At 43.2% G+C, this 20,684-nt stretch overlaps 1 protein-coding gene across 1 annotated transcript; it reads left to right on the forward strand.

The window, feature by feature from the left end:
* Nucleotides 1-815: 815 nt before the first annotated feature.
* FUCA2 (alpha-L-fucosidase 2) lies at nt 816-16,925 on the forward strand. Its single transcript, XM_024219786.2, has 7 exons — nt 816-1,074; nt 4,400-4,587; nt 6,671-7,010; nt 7,701-7,911; nt 10,914-11,104; nt 12,282-12,390; nt 16,209-16,925. The coding sequence occupies exons 1-7, from the start codon at nt 896-898 to the stop codon at nt 16,347-16,349; spliced, it is 1,359 nt and encodes a 452-aa protein (XP_024075554.1). The 5' UTR covers nt 816-895; the 3' UTR covers nt 16,350-16,925.
* Nucleotides 16,926-20,684: the final 3,759 nt, after the last annotated feature.

Raw genomic sequence — 20,684 nt, forward strand, 5'->3', positions numbered from 1 at the left:
CTATCAAGCTGAGTTAACCAGAACTGGAGAGAATTCACAAGATGAGTAAGATTTTAAATGACTCTTTGAAACACAATGCAAAATCCTTCCCCTAAAGTGGGAGATTCTTTAACAAGGGCCTAAATTAAACACTGCTCCAAAATCCGGCAGTCTCTTCCCAAATGAGACTCTACAGAACTCATGGTTCCAGGGAGGAAGGTGGGCAGGCTTACGGTTTAATTTTCCTTAAGTGACAACATTTATAAATAATGAGAGGTAAATTTCCTTTGTTCTTCGGGACTTTTCATAATGCACCGCTCAATCTCTATGCACCCACCGCGCTAGTGATCATACTGTATGTAACAGCAGGTCTGTCTTAAACCAACTGCACTTGGAACAGGGCAACGAAGTCCTGGCCCTGGATGGTGCAGGGGTGTGAGGACTCCGGCTGGGGATGTGGGCTCTGGGGTGGGGCCAGGGATAAGGGGCTCAAATCCCATCGATTTATATAGCAATTGAGGGCAAACAGCACCAGGTTGAGTCGTTAAAACAGTGAGTGTGTGCACCACAAATTTCACACTGCCCACTCATCCTGGGTTCCCTAAGAGACACTAATGTAGGGCCTGGTTTCAGCTTCCCTCCAAGCCTCCTTTCCTTGCTCTGCAAGCCTGAAAAAAAAAATCAGACTCAGAAATTCTTCTCGTAATCTCCTTGTCCTCCAGTGCCCCGCCCTGGCTAAACATTGCATTAAACTGCATCCAGCAGCCTAGGTGGGTGTACTAAAAAGGAGCAGGAAGCAGCCCTGCCTGTCGCAGGCTGTCATCTGACTGCTCTCACGTGAGACATTAAACACACCACCCCCAGGCAACGACTGCTGCTCTCCCACGTCGCCGGCTGCATCCTCCCGTTGCCAGCTATGCTGCTGCTGCTCCTCTTTCTGCTCTTTTCCCCGCAGGGATGTAGTGCGCGCTATGATCCTACCTGGGAGTCTCTGGATTCCAGACCACTTCCGACCTGGTTTGATGAAGTCAAGTTTGGCATCTTCATCCACTGGGGCGTTTTCTCCGTGCCCAGCTTCGGCAGTGAGTGGTTCTGGTGAGGCTGCCATGCGTTTGACTCTCAGCTCTTCACTTCCTCCTTTATGCCTCTTTAACCTCCCCTTGCTCTTTCTGTCGACAGAGCAGCCTGTTGTTCTTTCTTCCTTCCCTAATGAAGCTGCACCCTGCAGTAAACAACCTTTCACTCTCCCTTCCCCCCTCCCTCCCCCCCCCCACAGTGTATGTGATAATTATTCCCTTGTCTCTTAGCAGTAAAATCTGGCAAAACATGATTTTCTGAAGGCAGAATTTTGCCAACACATAGTAGAGCTGCAGGGGATGGGTTGAAACAGCTCTTTGATGTGGGCTGCACTTTACTACTTAATTTTTCTGGACAAAGAATAAAGCTGATGTCTTGGCTGCCTTTGATACCAAGTACAATTTAAGAGAATATTCTTAGTATAGTGTAAAATATTCTTGGCTGAAATGCCATCTCTAGTTTGAGAATGTTAATGCTGTCTATTCTCTTAACTCCTGAAAGTATTCACGCATCTGATGTAGAGCAAAAGGGCTCTACCTCAAACATAAAGGTACCAAATGTACCAAAAATAGAAAAGAAAGCTTTGGCCGTGATACAGATCCTTCCAAAAGAAAGGTTATGGTTGAAATGTCATTGCAAAAAATTACTTTTCCTGCCTAGTATATTAACCATACAGATCCATCCACTGGCAAAACTATCCTCCTACTGTGTAATAGTTCCAAATCCTCCCTTACACTTTCAATGCTAGTTGTCCTCAAACTTTTATATGTGGCTCTTTATTTATGGGCTGGGCACTCTGTGCAGTCATTTGGAAAATAATGAAGTTCTATAGGTTGTAAATGAGGGCAGAATTTCCCCATAAATAGAAATTATCATCTTGTAAACCCCTTCTCTCCTCAATCCTGACTGCAGACCTTCCTATGATAACTACAGTGCTTGATTACACAAAAAAGAAATGTTAAGGTAGTACAAGATTAAAATAAACTCACTTTGATGCAATGGATGAGGCTGCTTTGTTATGTCCCCTCATTTTGTATTTGAGCTGTTATTTATTAGCCATGTATCAGATTTTGCTCTTACATAGGTGTAAATGTGGAATAACTATTGACTGTAAATAGCATTTACACCTGTGGTTTACCCTCATTTACCCTGTCATTACAGCCTTCTGTTTGTTAGTACCAACTTTCTTCCTTGGCCTGCAGTTGCTCCCACTTCTCTGATCTCAGCAGATCACTTTTCAGTTTGTTTCTTTTGTAATTTCAGTTCCATCAGTTTTAATGTCATTAGCCACCTGTGCATGGCAAAGGAGACGAGAGGGGAAGGTGGGGTCAGTTTCCTTAGACACTAAAATGTCTTGAGATTGCAACTATTTTTCCACAGGAAGATTTCTGGGCCTTTTCGTGCAGTTTTTTCCCCACAAGGGGCCAGGTTCTGTTCTCACTTATGCCCATGTTAATTTGGGGTAACTTTATCGATATCAGCAGAGTTACCCTGGATTTACGTGAGTATTGTTGAGATCAGACTCTGATCCTCGATTTGGGATTTAAACACATTTTTTAAAAACTCAGTTTATTTTCCTACCCAATTTTGAATTATCAGTGTATGTCTAAGCTTACCAGCAGGTCTTTGCTGCTCTGCCTCACTCTCTGAAACCTAATGACTGTAACCCCACAAACCCTTACTACTGGCCATAGCATTTCTATGGTGACAGACTCATGCTATCCCTACTATGCCCATAGACGGGGAACTGTTTATGTAGTAAGCAGTATTGTTGTAGCCATGTCGGTCCCAGGATATTAGAGACAAGGTGCCTGAGGTAATATATTTTATTGGCCTAACTTCTGTTGGTTAAAGAGACAAGATTAAGCACTACACAGAGTTTGTTTCTTTGACCAACAGAAGTTGGTTCAATAAAAGATATGATTTCACCCACCTTTTTTCTCTATGTGGAAATCACTAATCTACAGGGCTGGTGCTGGACGTTTTGCTGCCCTAGGAATTCCCTCCTGTAATTGGGCTGGCATCCACCTCTCTGGTTGATACATGTTTGCAATCCCTCCGCTTTGAACAGGGGGAAGCACTCCTCTGGCCGATGGCTCTTTTGGCGGGTCTTCAGTGACTCAGCCCTCCAGCCGAGTCACACACACTGTCCCCCCTTCTGGGGTATACAGTCTCTAGTTCTTGCTCATGGCCCCATAGCACAAGGGCATCCTTCCCAGAGGCACTGCCTTCTTTAACAGCCCAAGAGGGGTCCATCTCAGTACCCTCAGTTGGTGTCCTTTCGGCAGCCCTTGTCTGGGCACACTCTTCAACCAGACCAGCAGGGTCCATCATGGTACCCTCACCTGGTCTGGTGAACTTCTGGGCTTGGTCCCCTGGGCTCAGCCTGCCCTCACTGATCTGTCCACAGTCCTGCTGCTCTTCCAGCCAGGCACCCACTTCTCCCTCTGTAAGCTCCAGGAAGCAACTGACTGCTCTGCTGTTTCTTTTTATATGGCCCTTCTGCCCCCGGATTGGTCGCTTCAGCAGCCCCTCTGATTGGGAGTTCCTCTAAAACCACTGTAGGCTGCTGGAAGGACTTCTCCTCTGCTCTTTTCTGGAACAGGGTCTGGCAGGGCCATGAGGCTTCTAGACCTAGTCCACCCTGTCACACCTCCTCATACCTGTGTTGGTGTGGGGGGACAACCACACTGGAGTCATGCTTCTGTCTATGCTGCAATTTTTTGCTGCTGATGATGTGGGGTATGGGCCATCCTTAAAGAAGCAAAACTCCCTAAAAACTGTGCTTGGGGTGGAGGTAGATGGAGCAGTGAGATGGCTGTCATCCCAAGTAGCTACTGCAAAGTGGTGGTGCCCTTAAAGAGGCAGAAGCAAAAAAGCTGTGCTGTGCTGGTATGGCTGCTCTTACTCTTCTACAGGGGGTGCACACTTAAAGAAGTCCATAGCTGTGCTGGCCCAGACTAGGGATGTTCCTACAAAACTGGCACCCAACGTAGCTGCCTACATCCCACACCAGCCCTGGTTCTAAGTTTTCAGCATTTGGCCCCTAAATAAGACTATCTTTATTTTCCCCACTCCCATCAAATTTTAGCTGGTGTACAACACAGCTCAATAGGAAACACTGGGAGTCCCTCAAATGAAGTCCTTGAGTAAGGTAGACCAGGCTGCCTCCAAATATCAAGGCTATTATTGCCTGAAGCCGTTTTATTTTATTTCCAGTGTCGTTCCATAGTATGTCTGTGTCAGTGTGCACTGCCCTTTAGAATGGCAAAACAGGAATTGATTATTTTAATTATATATATTTTTAAAATGTCATTGGATATTTTTATTGTGTATTTGGAAGGTGGTACTGGCAGAAGGAAAAGAGACAGCCCTATGTAAAATTTATGGAAACAAATTATCCTCCTGGCTTCAGTTATGAAGATTTTGGCCCTTTGTTTACAGCTGAGTTTTTTGATGCCAACCAGTGGGCAGATATTCTGAAGGCTTCTGGTGCAAAATATGTTGTCTTGACTTCAAAACATCATGAAGGTAAATAGAATGTGCATAAGTGCTGGCAATTGTTGCAGTTCGTGGTTCATTTCTTCTAGCAGAAGAAAAACCCAGGTGAAGCTATCTTGTCCAGCTGGCTAGATGCTAAAAATCTGGCAAGAATAAAAGTGGTATTTGTTAGCCCATATCCCCTATAAAAGGCTGGAACATTGATAGAAGGAAGAATTTGTTATCACATTATTCCTCCTGCTATAGGTTGCAACCACTGAAGTTAAGAGTGCTGCAGAGCTTCCTACAACAGCCACAGAAGTTGTTAATGTCTGACTGTTGCGTAATTTAGCTCTAGGCTTTTTATTGCTTAATGAACCACAAGAGTAAATTGTGTTCTGTTTCATATAGAACATTGCTGTGTGCAGAGTTTGTTAGCTCTGTACATTTCTCCAAGAAAGGTACAATATGCTCTTGGGAGTTGGTTGCAGATTTTGAAATATGCACAATTATATTTCAACATTAGTAGCTTGATTTCTATTATTACTGTTGCAGCTAGAAGCCCAAATCAAGATCAGGTCTCCGTGGTACTAGGTGCTATACATACCCATAGTAAGAGACAATCCCTATCCCAAAAAGTTTACAGTCTAAATGGACAAGGTAGACAAAGGCAGTATTATCATCACCATTTTACCACCATTTATCATCACCATTTGGAAGACTGACACACAGAGATTTAAGTGACTTTCACAGGATCACACAAGAAGTGTGGCAAAGCAGGGAACCAATCCAGACTGCCCGAGCTTTGGTCCTGTGCGATCACGACAAGACTGTACTTTCGCCCTTTGTACTCTTTTCATCTTCCCCCTTTTGATAAATCCTATCCAGCTTCACAATACCACATCTTGGCAGGTCCACAGAGGTAGCAATTAGTATTGGAATGTCAGATACTCTCTGGCCCAAAACCTAAGACTGTAAGCAGTTTGGTAGGCTTGCACCAGTTCTTAGGAGAAGAAAAATCTCACAGTGATATTATCAAAGCAATGGCCTGCTATTCCACTCCATCAGGTCTGTTGAACACAGTCGTTAGTCCAGAACTTGTTTTTAAGAGCGAGGCAGGGTGTGGGCACAGGACTGGCAACCAGTAAACCCAGCTCTGACACGTGGGCTGAAACCCTGGGCCCACTGAAGTTAAGAGCAAAACTCCCATTCACAGCAGCCTGAATTTCAGGCAGCTTCTTTTGTGGCCTTGAGCAAATACATTAACCTGTTTGTCTCGTTAAAATGGGGATAATGATATTGACCCAGTTCCCAGAAGTGCTGTGAAGATTTGTTAGATAATGTTTGTAAAGCTCCTTGAAGATGAAAGTCTATCTAGCCTTTCTGGCCTTGGTCGAGCCTGGTTTAGGCTTAGCTGAAATGCAGCAGTATTGAACATGCCTACACTGGGCTGCTGAGTTATAAATCCAGATACCTGAAAAGTTAAAGCCACTGGTACTTAATGTTAGGTTTAGCTTTTTAAAGGCTACTCTAGATTTTCCCTCTGCCCAGATAAATTTATTGAGAGCTTGATTAAACTTTTTAATATGTCAGGGAGCATTTCATAAGATATAACAACCAAGAGAGCAGAGAGTCTTTGAATGCAAATGATAGAGGGGAGAGTTTTTAAGTCACTGAATGTATCAAGTATTTTCCTATTCTTGGATGTATATTGAGATGATATATTTGATGCATCCAAGCAATCATCAAAATGCCCCCCAAAATATACCCTGTTTACAAGGAAAATCTATGTGGAATGAACACTTAATATGAGGAAAGAATAATTGTCTGCTTAGTAGAGAAAGTGAGAGTTGTGTTCTTTATATAACAATTTTTAAGCAACATTTTGATATTGGATTCTTCTAAAGGAAGGAATATTATGGTTATACATAACTAGAGATTTCAGTGATAGGGCAAGCAGAAGTAGGGAGAGCCTAATTCTTCTTTCTGGGGAGCTGCAGAAGAGGGGAGAGCCTAATTCCTCTTCCTGGGGAACTGCAATCAGCATGTGTGTTTGACTAATAGCATAGCATATATAAGAATATGCTTACAGTGCTTTTTATTCTCTTTTTATCCTTCAACTTTCTCTTTCTAGGTTTTACTTTGTGGGGGTCCAAATACTCTTGGAATTGGAATGCTGTCAATGTAGGACCAAAACGGGACATTGTGGCTGAACTAGCAACATCTATTAGAACCAGGACTGATTTGCACTTTGGGCTGTATCACTCTCTCTTTGAATGGTTCAATCCTCTCTTCCTTTATGATGCCTCCAATGTATTCAAGACAAGACAGTTTCCAACTGCCAAGTCATTGCCTGAGCTCTATGAGATTGTGATGAAATACCAACCAGAGATCCTCTGGTCTGATGGGGATGGTAACGCACCAGATACTTACTGGAACAGCACTGGGTTTTTAGCCTGGCTGTATAACGACAGGTATCTTGTTTTTATCATATATTTAGCCCTTACATTGGAACTTTGGCCAGTCTATAGCTTCTGTCTCATTTTCCATATATTGTGTGGGATCCATTGTTTCACTTAATGGCCACTTAACCATGTCATCTCCCACTTAATTCCCCTGCAATATAAGGGATCAAGTCAGGGAAGAGTATTCCCTGTAACAACCAAATTATTAGACATGGCGAAAAACTGTGAACATTTTCATGAAAAATGTCAAGCAGGTCCACAAGTTGTTCCATTAACATGGTCTGGCCATTCTGTCTATTTTTATTCTCCTGTAAGTAACAGTCATCTACCATGATGGCAAGTAGGGTGGTTTTGTTAAGAAAATGATCAGGACACTTTCTTCACAGACCGTGCCTTTGACTCTGCACATAAGGCACAGTGTATATTGAAGGATCTGTACTGCAATCTATTTCCATGGCAGACCGTCGGAGGCATGCCTGAGTAAGGAGTGCAGAAACGGGTCCATTCGCTACTCTCATTCTGTGTAAGACCTCAGAGACAGAAATCTCAGTCCAGATTTCTTACCCATTTTCATTGTGTAAAGAGGAAAATTAGGAATACAGAAAACATCTTGAATGTGAATTTCTGGGAAAAAGAGCTGACATTTAGTCTAAATAATTAAAAATCATACCCATTTGTTTAAAATGTCTGTAATTTCAGCCCAGTTCGGGATACAGTTGTAACAAATGATCGTTGGGGAGTTGGCAGCATTTGTAAACATGGTGGATACTACACCTGCAGCGACCGCTATAACCCAGGACACCTTTTGCCTCATAAGTGGGAGAACTGTATGACCATAGACAAATGGTCATGGGGTTATAGGAGGAATACGCAGCTAAGTGATTACCTCACGATTGAAGAACTGGTAAAGGTACAGTAAGACAGAGACATGGTATACAACATCTGGCCATTACTTCTGATTATTATAGTTCACCAATGTAATGGTAAGAAATAACTTATTATGTGATCTCTTGATGATCATTTCCTTTGATTATATTATCAAACTAAGTTCAGTAATGGCTCTACCTTAACTATGGTTTGATTCTCCTCTCTCTTACACCAGTTTGACTTCAGTGGAATTACTTGTGATTTACATATGTATAAGCAAGATGAGGATCAGGCCCATAAATTCCACTCAGTTACTTTTATTGCACTTCTGTCTTTAAGGTTCTCTCTGCTCCTACACTATGGTGACAAATATGAAGTAATAATAAAGCCATGGATATTTAGTATTTTTCTAAGTATTTTATGCAAATTACACACTTTAAGTGTTTGTGGCATTTAAATACAAAAGAGTCATTATTGTTTCTGTAGTTTTCTACTCATATCTCCCAGAATATTCTGCCAGCAACACTCGGGGAACCAATCCTGCTGCCACTGAAGTCAATGGCAAAACACACATTAAATTCCATAGAAGCTGATGGGCTTTATGTTTGCTGAATCCCTGTTTACACAGCATATAGCTAATTGTTTCCAAAAAAGAGAGTCTACATTCATGCAATGCAAAGAGTGATACTCTACATTTAAATGTTGCTATTTCATAAATACAAAAGGATAAAAGTTTTCCGAAGACAGGATAGAAATATGAATGTTTCTTACAGATTGGTGGAAATAGCAATCCAAGACTGAATTTGTTACATCTGACCCAGATTTGAAGGCTGGTCCATGTGGTGGAATTTGGGTTTGTCTGTCCCTCTTCCTTCAGGGGACACTTTTCTCATTTCACCCTCAACATCACCTTATGAGTTTGACAACAGACAGTGCTGAGAACAGATTGCTGACTCATCCAAAGAACCCAAATACACTTCTGCCTCCACCGGCAACCTTCATTGCCCTCCAGAGTTCAAAGGGTGCTCCCAAACTTACTACTTGCACACATTTAGAGACAACTAGATCAGATCAACTAGAAACTTTAATCTCTGAGGAGTAGTCACAACACAGTGAAATTTGCAGTTGTTGTAACACTCAGTTATTTTGTGTGTGTGGTTAGTTTGATATCATCACATAACCCAAATCTAGCTTTCGTTTGATGGCTGGACTTTGCAATCTAACAGCTGGGTTAGAGTTAACAGCTAACAGTCTAACAGCTGAGTTACATTTTTATCTTAGGTGTAGGTCTTACATGTAATTTCTTACAATTTTTTTAATAAGTTAGAATGCAAGATGGAACTAACCTTAAGTATAATGCAAGCTATCAGTGCCCTCTAGTTTAAAAAAATCTGCGGGTATAGATATAAAAATATGAAGGTGGCCTTTTCTGAGGCATGAAAGAAAAACCAACGTAAACCACAGTAAGAGCTATCAGTACTTGCCAGGTAGAAGGAAGTGAGATGTAGCCCTCAGCAGTCAGCTACAAAATAGCAACTTTACTGTTGTAGCTGTTTCGCTCTTCCCAACGTAAAGGGCCAGTTGCCAGAAAAGTATGCTAGGAAAGGTTCCAATAGAAGTGTGACCACAGACTAGGATTTCAGTGACAGTTAGTTAATCACAAAGGAAGTAGTTCCTAGGGAATGGGTTGAATTTCTGCTGGCTAATTCTAACTTCTCCCACAGGTAATCCTGTAAAATTTGTGATAATAAAATTGATGTTTTATTGATCCTACCAGTTCGAGACTTCCAAATGAACCTACAAAGTCATTTAATTGGTGTATTAACAACTAAGTCCTTCTCCGGGTTAAGTAATTTGATGTACAGTATGTCAAACAAAATATTATGTACAAGAAAGAAACATTCAAACAGATGTACATATTGTACCTCATATACCCAAATTCGGAGGCGATCCTGTAGCTTTTAAACACTTTAATGCCTGCTGAAGTCAATGAGAATTTTACCTAATACAACAGTAGGGAATTATTTCAGAGTGCAAGGGCTCCAGGTGTTCATCAGTCTCTGGTGTGAGAGAAATGCAAAAGGCTTTAGTATATTTGGTTGTTTCAGGAATGACTTCCTTGTTACTTTGCATCTGGTTTTTTTTAGGTGTTTTATTTTCCCCAATGCAATCCAATCTTTTACTTGCATTTTTAAATTAAAATACTTTGTTCATGAAAGTTGGATATGCAGATAATTGTGATTTAAAACAAATTAGTAAGGTAGGGTAGGATCCTAATCCTGCAACTGGTTCTTTGCAGGTGGACCCCTGCACCTGCATGGAGCCTCATTGAGTTCAAGGGGGCTTTGTGCAGATACAGGAGGTCCACCCACCTGAAATCAGTTGCAGGAACGAGGTCTTAGTGTGTAAGCTCTCTCCTAATAGTTTAGGTGCTGCAGTTTACTTTAAACTCCTCTATTAAATACAAGATAGTTCTGAAAAGAAATGAAAAGTATTCAGCTGCAGAAACCAAAGATATTTGTTTAATTTCATTTTATTCTGCAGTACAAGTAGTTTTTTTTAGTGTAACTAAAGAAGTAAGATTGTGTGTGTGTGTGTATATCAGTACTCTTCACAGTATCCAACTACAATCCCAGACTCTGACCACCATTTCAGAATATCTGGATGTTTACAATATAAAACGACTGATATCAGTCATCACTAGGGTTCAGAATCAAGCCCCCAGTTAAACAAATGGGGAGCAGATAATTCATAATGCAGACAGACTGAAAAAATGCAGAGTTAGTCATGCATCACAGAATGAGATCACATTTGGAAGGTTTTCTTGAGCCATAAGAGCTAAAAATGTTACATTTTTAATGGAAGCTTAAATTTTGTAGAAACTATTGGAACCACTAACGTATTGCAATGTCAAATACTGATTCAGCCCTTTCAACCCATATGTCTGGAGCAGAGTACAGTACTAAGTTTTGGTAAGAACACCGAACAATGTGTATGCCTTCATTGGCCATAATCTTAACATTCTGACTTTTCTAAATGTTTCAGCAACTCGTAGAAACAGTATCATGTGGGGGAAATCTCCTGATGAACATTGGGCCCACCCATGATGGTCGCATTGATGTTATATTCCAAGAACGCCTAAGGCAGATGGGTGACTGGCTGAGAGTCAATGGAGAAGCCATTTACGGAACTAAACCATGGAGAACTCAGAATGACACTGTCACACCAGGAGTGTGGTAAGACTAGTGAAACAACATGCAGAAAATATAACTATTGAGACCCTTTTGTGAAATTGTCCAATTTCTAGTGGACAAGTATTTACAATAAAGAAACCACTACCTTAATTTGTATGCTATTTGGCTGTCTCAGAAAAGAACCCTTTCGGCAAGCCAAGGTAGGTGCCTAAAGGAAGAATATATATACTGGACATTAGTGTAGTTGGTACATCGTAATGATTAGGGGAAAAAAACTGGGAGACGAGAGTGCATGCTTCCAATGCAGACTGAAACAAAGGCTCGATGTGTATCTTTGGCCTATTTATGCCTCTTAGCCAAAGTAGCAGAAAAACTAAAGCAGGACCTAGGAATTGCTGTAGAATATTGATTGATACAATATAAAACTGCTTATAAGCAGTAAGTCAATATCACTATCATGAGAAGGACAGACATGTTAAAGCACTTTTTTTTAAATTAGCCACTTTTTTTAAGGACCCTTAGAAAGAATGCCCCACAATAATAGCTTCCAAAGCTGGAATTTGTTTTAAAAAAAATCCTAGAAAACAACTCTGATCAATAGTAGGATGGTCATGACCCCTGTCAAATTGAGTATGATGGATAGATTATTTGGTAAAATAATGGTAATGTCATTTCTGGTGAAATCATCCATCAAATTTACCCCTTTCTAGTCTCTGGACCCTTCTCTATTCCTAAGCTTCTGTGCCTTTGCTGTGCCAGTAATCCACAACCATCTCTCATCTGCATTTTGGCCCTACTGCTTCTCCTTCCCTCGTGGGCCGTTCTGTACTCCTGTGCCCAGCATTGGCTATTAAATATAAATATCACGTCTAGAAACAATAAAAAGCCGGAAGTAAAACTCATGAGAAACATTAATATGTAAGAAGAGAGAGAGAAGTGTTACAAATATTTGTACGATTGTTTGGTAGAGAATAAATTATACTTGGAAAAAAGATCTGCTGGAATCCAAACTTTTTTAAATAGTAGTTTGGCAGGGCGAGGACTGCATTGCTGTAGTTCTGATGTAAACAGTTCTTGTGGTGTTTGTGACCCTAATTGCCATCAACTTTTAAAATTCCTTTTCCAGTCCTGAAATCTTTACATGTACATTACTCTCAAGTGTGTAGATAATTACAAGAAAAACTGGACATAAATTATATGACTCTCCATTTCCAACCAGGTACACGTTCAAACCTAAAGAAGAGACAGTCTATGCCATTTTCCTTAATTGGCCAATCTCAGGGACTCTGGTACTTGGTGACCCAAAAACCATCATTGGAGAGACACAAGTAAGTGACCACTGTCTTTTTTGCTACTTCTGTGAGCTTTCTAACTCATTGTCTATGAATAAATAAAGGAACATATTCATAAGATAGGTCAGAATATATCTGAAAAATGTGCAGTCAACCCTGAACATTTTTGTTTTCAAATAATGCATACCTGTCACCTTTGGTGATATGTAAAAACAGAATAGACTATGTTGGAAAAAAGGGAAAATTCTGTCTTACCTGTTAACTTTCAGTCTAGGACCCTCCACGTCAGACTTCATAGTAGGGCGTTCTCTTGCTCCTTGCCAACTGGGGGCTGAGCAGATCTTTGCTGTAAGCCTGGGCTTAGGACCACCTCTTAGGACAAACTCCCCAGGATGATAGCTTCTAAAGCTGAAAAATGCTAACTATATCAAAGTGTAAAAGTGCTGTTCAACTCAAACCTCCCACAGCAGAGCCTTGACATGAAATACAGCGATTTCCTGGAGGAATACCCACTTGCCTTTCAAACTACTCAACAAGCAAGCAAGAGGCAGACACCCCTCTCCAGCAAACTTAACGCAGTTCTCCATAGGGAGGGTCTAACTGTCTGACCTGGAGGTTCCGAGAATGCAAATACACAGTAAGACAGAATTGTCTCTGTCTGAGGACTTGTCTTCACTACCAGGAGATCGACGCTGCTGCAATCAATGCAGTGGGTGTCGATTTAGCGGATCTAGTGAAGACCCGCTAAATTGACAGCAGAGCGCTCTCCAGCTCCCCGAGAAGAGTAAGATAAGTCGACCATAGAGCGTTTCCCATCAACAAAGCGCAGTGAAGACACCAGGGTACGTCGACCTAAGCTGGGGTAGCGTAACTTAGGTTGACTTACGCTGGTAGTGAAGACAAGCCCAGTCCCCTCCATGTCAGACAGCCTTCACAGTGGCATGCAAAAAGCAGCAAGTCATCCCTTGGGAGGGTGGAGGATTAGTTTACCCACATAGAATTGTAAAGGAACTTAAGGGTAACTGGGGCACCCCATTCAGTAACAGCCTTCTACCAAATGCTGCCTCAGCCTGGGTGAGAATGTTGACTCTACAGTGCTTGAGTGTGTGGATGGATGACTGTGTAGGAATCCCACACACCTCCTCATAAGATATGTGTGATCTCTTTGCCTACAAATGTATTCTGGGTTTGTTTGTTTGTTTGTTGTCCTTCCTCTGGGACACTGTTGGGGTGGGCCGTTGCTCCGGGTGGCCCTGAGCATTCTCTCTCAGGTGCTGGGCTGGCTGGTTGTTGCTCACATGCTCAGGGTCTAATTAATCACCATATGTGGGGTTAGGAAGGAATTTCCCCCCAGATTAGATTGGCAGTGATCTTGGGGTTTTTTTGCCTTCCTCTGCAGCATGTGGGTGTGCATCACTTGCCAAGATTATCTGAGTATATCTCAATTAATGCCCTGCCTTTCCCCTCAGTATCCCAGCTGATGGGGTAAGCTGCACTGGATGTTAGTTTAAGCTTGGTCCCTTTTGCACAGTTCTGTGTGTATTCGGAGTTTGAGAGGAGAGTCCATTCACATCTAAAGCAGGTCTGAGAACCAAGACCTGAGGGCTAAGGAGAAGGTGAGCGTTATCACCATGGCCTGTTCCCTTTTACTCTCAGAACCTGTGTATTCGACACTTAGTTTGGTGCAGGCTGAGGTGTAAATTAAGTATCTGTGTGGACCCTGTTGCTGCACACAAAAAGTTCCCTAGTGTCTTTAATCTACTCCCATTTCAAATCAGGGTAGATCCAGCTCACTATGGAACTTTTAGTGCCTGGCAGCAAGGTCCACACAGACACTTAATGTGCGGCAGGCTCGTGTGACATAGATTTACACCCCTGCTTGCTGCGAACTAGTGTTTTGTGTCAAAAGACCCTCAGTGGCTGAGGGAGGAATGCCATAAAGGAGGCCTACTTCTGACATAAGGGAGCATCGCTTTCACAGGTAGTACCTCTTAGTTTTTTCAAACTGGTCATGGATGCAAATAGGTCCATCAATAGGCTTCCAACCGGACCTGTGATGCCCTGAGCGGCTAGATGGTCTAGAGTATGTTCCCTTGGTTCTAAGGGTGTCTTGCTGAGGCAGTCTACCCTGACTTATGGGAGTGCAAGGGCAGGTGGTAATTCCTCCATCTCCAACAGATGTTGTGTTACACCCTCTTGTGAATAGCTTTTTGGCTGTTTACACCACTCTAGCCTAATGTGACTTTCCTCTTGACATGCCCAATTTTTGACCAGGTGTTCCCACTTCAGCACACTTCTCCCATAATGACACCTTGGTATATAAATGGGGGTGCTTGTGTTACACACACACACACACACACACACACACAGTGCTACTTTAGCACAAATTACAGTTGGCAACTGAATTACATTATCATGGCACTGAAGAATTTGGCCTGCGCTCCTCAGATGAAAGGCAAGGAATAGGGAGACTTTAAAATGAATAGATCATTCTTAGCTTTGCATTCTTAATCATTATTAGTAGCAGCATTATGGTAATGCCTAGAGGCCCCTACCAATACTGGAGCTTTAATGTGCTAGGCTTTGTACAAACATAATAAGAGAGACGTGCAGTCAACCCTGAACATTTTTGTTTTCAAATAATGCATACCTGTCACCTTTCGTGATATGTAAAAACAATGCCAGCAATGCCATATGTAAAAACAAAGCCAATGCTTTGACACAAGACCCTACTTCCTTTCTAAATATTAATACTCCTCGTGACTACAGCTGGTCACAATGCAATGTCAAAATTTCAGAGGAAGTGTAGTGTAACGTAGACAAATAGAAGTTATTTCAAAGACTTGTTCAAAGAACACTATCGGGTTTTTTTAATTTTTTTAATCTGCCAAAATTTTACTTACTGTTAACAGTGTGTGTAATGGACATGTCAGTTGTACTAAATCAATTACTCCTGACTTACAGCAGAGTAAATTGAGAATAGAATTTATACCACCTTAAGTACAATAGTATAATTTCTATATAGCTACTTAAGTGATTTCCCCCACACACAAATCCTGCTTTCTAATATGCTTTTTAAATGAAGCAATAGTGTATTAAAAAACCATTGATTTTCCTGAGCTGAGCAGAATGGTTATTTCCATTACAATAAAGTACAATTCAGTTTAAAAGTAGATTCCAGAATATCTTATCTTTTAAAAAAACAAAAACTCCTGCTTCCCCTAAAATACCCATGTTGGCATCTGACTTCTTCCTATAGGCAAGAAGTAGTGCAAGTTTAAGAAACTGTTAACTAACTTTCCAAAAGTGTAACATTGCATTATGATGTTTGGAACCTTTTCATCTTTGTGTACATGTTCTGCTTATTCATCTGAACATTGCTTGTGTATAGTCACTTTGCTCTATTTTTGTGGTAGTATTTATTTAAAAAATGTAAACTACACCATAATTTGTAAGACAATGATCTGGTTTGTATTGTGAAACCTGGCCCTTTACATAGGGAGCTAGTGTCTCAAAATCCTTTTGATTTCCCATTGCCATCTGCATGTAGAACATAATAACCATAGTCTGGCCCAAATCATAGGACACAGCATCATTACATTTGCCATCTTATTTATATGAACACCTTAGAAGCATGTTTAGAACCTTTGGACATCCCCTGACCATTCATGTGGCTGGCACAGTGGTGCCTATAGTTAATCCGTTATGTTAAAAAGACCTGTTAACTAGTGGAAAAATATATGCAGGTAATCATTGGGACAACAGTCACTTTGAATAGACTACGATTTGAATCACTGGAACAACAGTCACTTTGAATAGACTTCATTTAATTGTTTTTTTTCCCCCTCCCCCAGGTGAAGCTGATTGGAGATAAAGGACAACTGAAATGGGTTTCACTGGGAGAAAAGGGAATGACAGTGGCTGTACCTCAGCTAACCCCTAATCAGTTACCCTGTCAGTGGGGCTGGACTCTGCAACTGACTAATGTAAAGTGAATGATACAAATGGAGACTTCAGTTGCTGTTTCTTAACACACATTATTGAGAACACTTCACATTTCTAACTTGATTTTATATATACACTATATTGAACTCTCCATGTACAGCTGAAATTGGGATTGATGGGAGCAGATTTAATGCAGACAAATGCTGTTCCAGATTCAGCGGAATGAGGATTTGGCCCTTTCACTTCCAGCATTTAACCTCTTTGATTTGAAAGACTGGTTAGCTTTAAGTGGTGGGGTGGATTTGTAAGATTACATTGGACCTTGGGTCAGCGTACAAGCTTTCTGAAGAGATGAATTGAAACCAGTAGGTCAGAAATCTAATATTATGCTTCAAACAAGGTCCAATGTAATCTTGAGCAAGGTTGTGAATGTAGCCAAATTCTGCAGTGATAAGTTGATCAAAAAGCAGGTGTACAGGGCAAGCGTTAGTTATACCAATCAGCCTTTTTGAAGTTATTTTGTGTACTTTTTAAAACCAGAAGTTTATTTTTTTCTAATGGAAATATTTCAGTTGTTTCCTCACCCTCTTTTCCACTCAAAAAAAGGAAAAATAGCCAAAAATAAAATTGATCAAAAACAAAGTTTTGAAAAAGTTTGTTATTGAAAAAAGGCCATTTTTCATTAAAAAATTTCACATGAAAAAATTCTACCAGCTATGGTAGTAAATCATGAATAAGGCACTTTCAGCCACATTAGAAATACACTGAGGGCCTGGCTACACTTGCAGATGTAGAGCGCTGTGAGTTAAACCAGCCTTCGGAGAGCACAGTAGGGAAAGCACTGCAGTCTGTCTACACTGACAGCTGCAAGTGCACTGGAGTAGCCACATTTGCAGCACTTGCAGCGGCATTGGGAGTGGTGCATTATGGGCAGCTATCCCACAGAGCACCTCTTCCCATTCTGGCGCTGTGGCTTGTGGAAAGGGGGTGTGGAGTGCGGGGCATTCTGGGTCCTGTCCCAACGCCCCATGATGCATCGGTTCGCATCCCAACATTCCCTTTGCTTCCGTCCACATTTGGCGCCATCTTTCAACATTTTTTGAACTGCGCACTCTGTCTTCCCTTTCAGTCTTTGGGAATGAAGCCCGAACTACTGAGGAGTATGCTGACGAGTCTTGCCAGCACGTCACGTTTGGCAGTCGAGTTATTCTTTATGATCCAAAGTGACAGTGAGAGCTCTGACCATGATATCAACTCGAGTAACGCATATGACATGAGTTTGCTCCACGGACATGCTCACCACCGTGGGATGCCGCTTTTGGGCTCGGGAAACAAGCACTGAGTGGTGGGATCACATCGTCATGCAAGTCTGGGATGACGAGCAGTGGCTGCAGAACTTTCGGATGAGAAAAGCCACTTTCATGGGACTGTGTGAGGAGCTCGCCCCCACCTTGCGGTGCAAGGACACGAGATTGAGAGCTGCCCTGAAGGTGGAGAAGCGGGTGGCTTTTGCAATCTGGAAGCTGGCAACTCCAGACAGCTACTGATTGGTCACTAACCAGTTTGGAGTGGGAAAGTCGATCGTTGGAATCAAGTTGATGCAAGTTTGCAGGGCCATTAATCGCATCCTGCTCAGAAGAACCGTGACTCTGGGTAACGTGCATGGCATTGTGGCAGGCTTTGCATAAATGGGTTTCCCCAACTGCGGAGGGGCGATAGATGGCACGTGTACTTCAATTCTGGCACCAGCCCACCTAGCCTCCGCGTACATTAATCGGAAGGGGTATTTCTCGATGGTTCTCCAGGCGTTTGTGGATCACCATGGGCGTTTCATTGACATTAACGCAGGCTGGCCCGGAAAGGTGCATGACGCATGCATCTTTCGGAACACTGGCCTGTTCAGAAAGCTGCAAGCCGGGACTTTTTTCCCAGACCAGAAGATCACAGTAGGAGAAGTCGAAATGCCCATTGTGATCCTTGGAGACCCCGCTTACCCTTTAATGCTGTGGCTCATGAAACCCTACACAGGGAGCCTTGACAGCAGCAAGGAGTGGTTCAACAACAAGCTGAGCCCGTGCAGAATGACTGTGGAGTGTGCTTTTGGCCGTTTAAAGAGCCGCTGGCGCTCTCTGTATGGGAAGCTGGACCTGGCCGATGACAGCATCCCCGCAGTTATATCTGCGTGCTGTACCCTCCATAACATTTGGAAAGGGAAGGGTGAAAGATTCACTCAGGTATGGAACTCGGAGGTTCAACACCTGGAGGCTGAATTTGAACAGCCAGAGAGCAGGGCTATTAGAGGGGCCCAGCGTGGGGCTGCAACGATTAGGGATGCCTGGAAGGAGAAATTTGAGGCTGAAAGCCACCAGTAATGCTGGTGCCCTGCACGGGAGTGAAGTGCAGTGGTTCCAATGTTAGTAGGAATCTGTTTGCTTGTTTGCTACACTGACTTGCAGTGCCTGTATCTTTCCTGGGCTAAGATATCTTTTACTTTATACAATAATAAAGAATGTTTTCAAAGCCAAAAAATCCATTGAAAAGAAAATTCATTTATTGAAAAGAAACACAACTGCTTGGGAAACAGAAAGGGCAAGGGGGTGGGGAGCGGTACAATCACAGATTTGTGTATGTCCTGTCTGGAGTGCTGTGCAATGAGTGCTGCACTTCAGGATGGCTATACTGCATGGTGATGGGGATTGAGTGCAGTGGGTAAGAGTCGTAGTTTTCAGGGCAGGGTGGTGAAGCTACAGGTGTTGGAGGCAGCTGGTGGCGGTAAGAACCCGGATGTTGGGGAAGTGGGTTGGAGGTGACATGGGGGCATAAGGGAAAGAGTTTTGGGACAAGGGCTGCGGGGGCGGGAGTGCTCCGCCTGCATTGCTATGAGCGCCTGTATCGAGTCCGCTTGGCGCTCCATGCTTTGGTGCTGGCAATTCGCATTCTGCTGGTGGACCCTCCTTTCACTCTCCTGCCACTCCTGCACTTCTTGATTTTCATTACTTGAATGCTGCATTACTTCATGCAACATGTCTTCCTTGCTTCTATGAGGTCTCTTTCCGATTCTTTGGAGTCTTTCGGCCGGTGATAACATGGGCGGCTGAGATCTCAGGGTTGCATCTGTAAAGGCAAAATGCAACACTTAACAGAGGCAGCATTGTTCACACCAGACAGAGCAATGATTCCCCCGTACTTAAGGGCAAGCACAGTCTACACAATAGCATAATTTGCCCATCCCAAAGCGAGTGTGCACAACCCACGGGAGCCCCAAAATGGTGAGTAAGCACAGTGTCAAGCGTGACTGATTGTTTCACGGCTGTACTGCCCTCTGGGTTTCTGTGCCTAAGGGAGAGCCAACAGCGGCAGGGGGCCCCTATACTGAACATTGTCCCCACATCTTCCACAGGAGTTCGTCCTAGAAGATATCTCGCTGCTGAGGGTTACCTAGGAAGCAAGGGAGGTCTTCTACTGCAACGTGGCTTCTGCCCTGGCCCATATGCAGCTTGCCTGTGTGCAGCAATGGTCCCCCTGCCCCTCAATTAGCCTGACTGGGACAAGGACCACAGTGGCTCTCCCGAGAAACCTGTGCAAGCGCATTGCCCAAGTTCTGGATGAAACCTTTGAAGAGATCACTGAGGCCGATTACTGCGATGTGAGAGAACACATCAATGCCCTAATCCGCATTTAGGCATGCAAGAGCCTCCTCGCCCCAAGAGCCCGCAGCGAATAGCTTCCTTCCCAAAATAAAAGCCGCTTACCGGGAACCTCCTCTGGTGTTTGTCCTTCGCCAAGCACCGGCCGCCGCAACTGGCTACCTTCCTCCTGGCTTGAGAACAGCTCCTAGCTGCATGCATCTAGGGATTCCGGGGTGTCTTCCTCCGCCTCAGCACCCTCGCTCCTGCTTTGCTCCTCCTCCTCCTGCCTTGTTGCACTGGGCTCTGAAGTGTCCATGGTGGTCCCCGGAGTGGAGGTGGGGTGACCCCCAAGTATCGCGTCCAGCTCTTTATAGAAACAGCTGGTCGCGGGGGCAGCACCAGAGTGGCGGTTTGCCTCGCAGACTTTGTGGTAGGCGTTCTGCAGCTCCTTCACTTTAATCCTGCACTGCAGTGCATCCCGGTCATGTCCTTTGATATCTGCCCGAAGGTATCGTAATTCCTATGGCTGGAGCACAGCTGGGACTGGACAGCTTCCTCCCCGCAAACACTGATGAGGTCCAGCAATTCGCCATTGCTCCATACTGGGGCTCGCCTGGTTCGTGGAGGCATAGTCACCTGGAAAGATTCGCTGAGAGCACTTCACGCCTGGCTGAGCAAACAGGAAGGGATTTTTCAAAATTCCCAGAGAATTTAAAGTGCGGGTCTGACAGTTGGTCACCTGAGGGCAGGGCAATA

Source organism: Terrapene carolina, unplaced genomic scaffold (assembly GCF_002925995.2).
Source record: "Terrapene carolina triunguis isolate 2854851 unplaced genomic scaffold, T_m_triunguis-2.0 Scaffold85, whole genome shotgun sequence".
NCBI classification, from domain to species: Eukaryota; Metazoa; Chordata; order Testudines; family Emydidae; genus Terrapene; species Terrapene triunguis.